The 2363-nt window shown below is 59.3% G+C and overlaps 1 protein-coding gene across 1 annotated transcript; it reads left to right on the top strand.

The window, feature by feature from the left end:
- Positions 1 to 527: 527 nt before the first annotated feature.
- LOC123125623 (uncharacterized) lies at positions 528 to 2162 on the top strand. Its single transcript, XM_044546094.1, has one exon. The coding sequence runs from the start codon at positions 620 to 622 to the stop codon at positions 1916 to 1918; it is 1299 nt and encodes a 432-aa protein (XP_044402029.1). The 5' UTR covers positions 528 to 619; the 3' UTR covers positions 1919 to 2162.
- Positions 2163 to 2363: the final 201 nt, after the last annotated feature.

Here is a 2363-nt window from a genome sequence, read left to right as displayed (position 1 = left end):
CTGTCCACACTTTAAAAACCGTCCGGGCATTTTCAAAATTTGTTCATGTTTTCAAATTTTGTTCATGAAGAAATTGTTTGGAATATCAAATTTTGTTATTATTTTTCAAAAAATGTCTGGAATTACAAATTGTATTCCCATTTGAAAAATATTTTTCGAAAATTTTAAATTACTTGGGTTTTCAAATATATTCAACATTTGTAATTTGTTCACAATTTGCAGAAAAAAAGGTTTCAAAAAATTTCAAAAATGTCTTATAATGTCGACGCTGTATTACATTATCTAAATTCCTCGCTTTGTAAATGAAAACAGCAGTCATCGGCTGGAGTGGTAGGAGCTGGCGATTTTGGGTGCGTGGTGCTGACATAGTCACACCCTATGAAAAATTGACACGACCTGCGCATTGACCCCTCTCGGTCGCGTCAGCCAAGTCGCGCACCGAGAAGAACCCGGTCGATTTCTACGCTACCGGAGTGCATGGATGCCTTCCCCGCGACGAAAGTGAAATTTCCACGAAGCCGCACGCGTTGGTTTCGATCTGCTCTGCTCGAAACATCCGCCGCGGAGGAGCGGACACGGCAGCGCGCGTGGGCACGATCCGTCTGCTGGTCAGGCAGCCATGCACTCCGGCGACGCGTCGACCAGCGAGGATCCTCGGGCGTGCCGGGGGCCGGCGAGGCGCCGGCGCCTGCGGAGCCGCGTGACCGCCGTCCGGGCGCCGCCGCTCGCCGACGTGCTGCGGGAGCGCGCGCTGGTGCACCTCCCGCCGGCGGCCGCCGCGCGCCTCCGCCTCGTGCACCCGTCCTGGGAGCGCCGGCTCGCGTCCCCGCTCTTCGCCGTGGCGCACGCGGCCGCCCCGCGACGGATGTCCGGGCTCTTCGTCCCCAAGGCCGGGTTCCTCCCGTTCGACGGGCCCGACGACGCCGTGCCGTCCCCGACGCTCGCCTTCGCCCCGGCCTCGGAGGGGGTCACCGTGCTCTCGTCGTCGCACGGCGTCGCGTGCTGCTACTCGCCGGCCGACGACGCCTTCTTCGTGTGCAACCCGGCCACCGCGTCCTGGGCGCCCGTCCCGTCCCCGCCGTGCCGGACCTGGCCGCGCCCTGCGATCGTCGTCCTCTTCGACGCCACGCCGTACAACTTCCGCGGCGACTACGCGCTCGTCTGCGCCGCCGAGTGCGCGCCGGGCTCCGGCGCCTACTGCTTCCTGGTGTTCACGTCCGGGACGGGCGAGTGGCGGGCCACCGACGCGGTCGTGCCCGCCGAAGGGCTCGTCGCCGCTTCGGGCGTGGCGGCCGGTGGGACGGCGTGGTGGCGGACGAGCGTCGGCACGGCGGTCGGGTACAGCCCGTTAACGGGGCGCGTCGAGATGGTACTCTGCCCCGGCGACAGCGGCATGTGGGAGATCGGCTCGGCCGGGGGCAAGCTCCACTGCGCCGTGCGTGATCATGACAACAGCGTCGCCGTGTTCCGGCTTGACGAGGACGGGAGCTGGGAGGAGGCCGCCGCGAGGGTGCCCGTCGCGGAGCTGCTTCCACGTCCGCTGACAAGGCACGGGAACGGCGAGGCGAGCGGGCAGGAGCTGGTCGCCCAGTCTTCCTTCATCGTGGAGGAGGAGGTGGTGCGGCTGGACGACGGCGTGCGGCTCCTGGGGTTCCAGGGCGCGGAGCTGGAGGTGGTGGCGCTGGCCGGCAGGCGGCTGGTGGCGTTCGACGTGCGGACGCGGCGGCGGCGCGAGGTCAGGGTGCCGGTGGCTCAAGAAGAAGAAGAAGAGGAAGAGGAAAAGGAGGAGAAACGGTGGGACGGCGCGGAGTACGCCGCGCACACCAACACGCTGGCGCTCGTCGCGCCCGCCGTGCTCGCGGGCGAGCCGAAGCTCGTGGAGGAGCGACCGGACGCCGGAGGGGTCGCATTTTATTGACTGGACTTTGGTTGGTTGCTCGCAAGTTTTGCTGGGGACACTAGAAGCATCGATCGAGATAATAAGTCGTGTGAATGCTATTAATTCGTTTAAGAACTTGACACTTTTAGTTACTGTGTGCTACTACCTGTATTCCCAAATGTGTGTTGAACTGCCGAGACCTATTAGACTACCCACAGTGGGAGTAACATCACACATGTCTAGATAAAATAGATGATGTGGCAAATAATAAATGAAGAAAAAGAAAAAAGTGGTACATAGCTAGTTACTACTCCCTCCGTCTCATGATGTAAGACGTTTTTTGACACTAGACTAGTGTCAAAGAATGTCTTACATTTATGGGACGGAGGGAGTACTAGTAGGAGTAACATCACACATACCAAAGCAAGATGAGTCTATAACCTAATAAATGAAGTGTTTCATGTTACCACACATATGTTACTCC

Source organism: Triticum aestivum, chromosome 5D (assembly GCF_018294505.1).
Source record: "Triticum aestivum cultivar Chinese Spring chromosome 5D, IWGSC CS RefSeq v2.1, whole genome shotgun sequence".
Classification (NCBI taxonomy): Eukaryota; Viridiplantae; Streptophyta; class Magnoliopsida; order Poales; family Poaceae; genus Triticum; species Triticum aestivum.
Note: the sequence above shows the minus strand (reverse complement) of the source record. Positions and strands in the feature narration are given on the sequence as shown.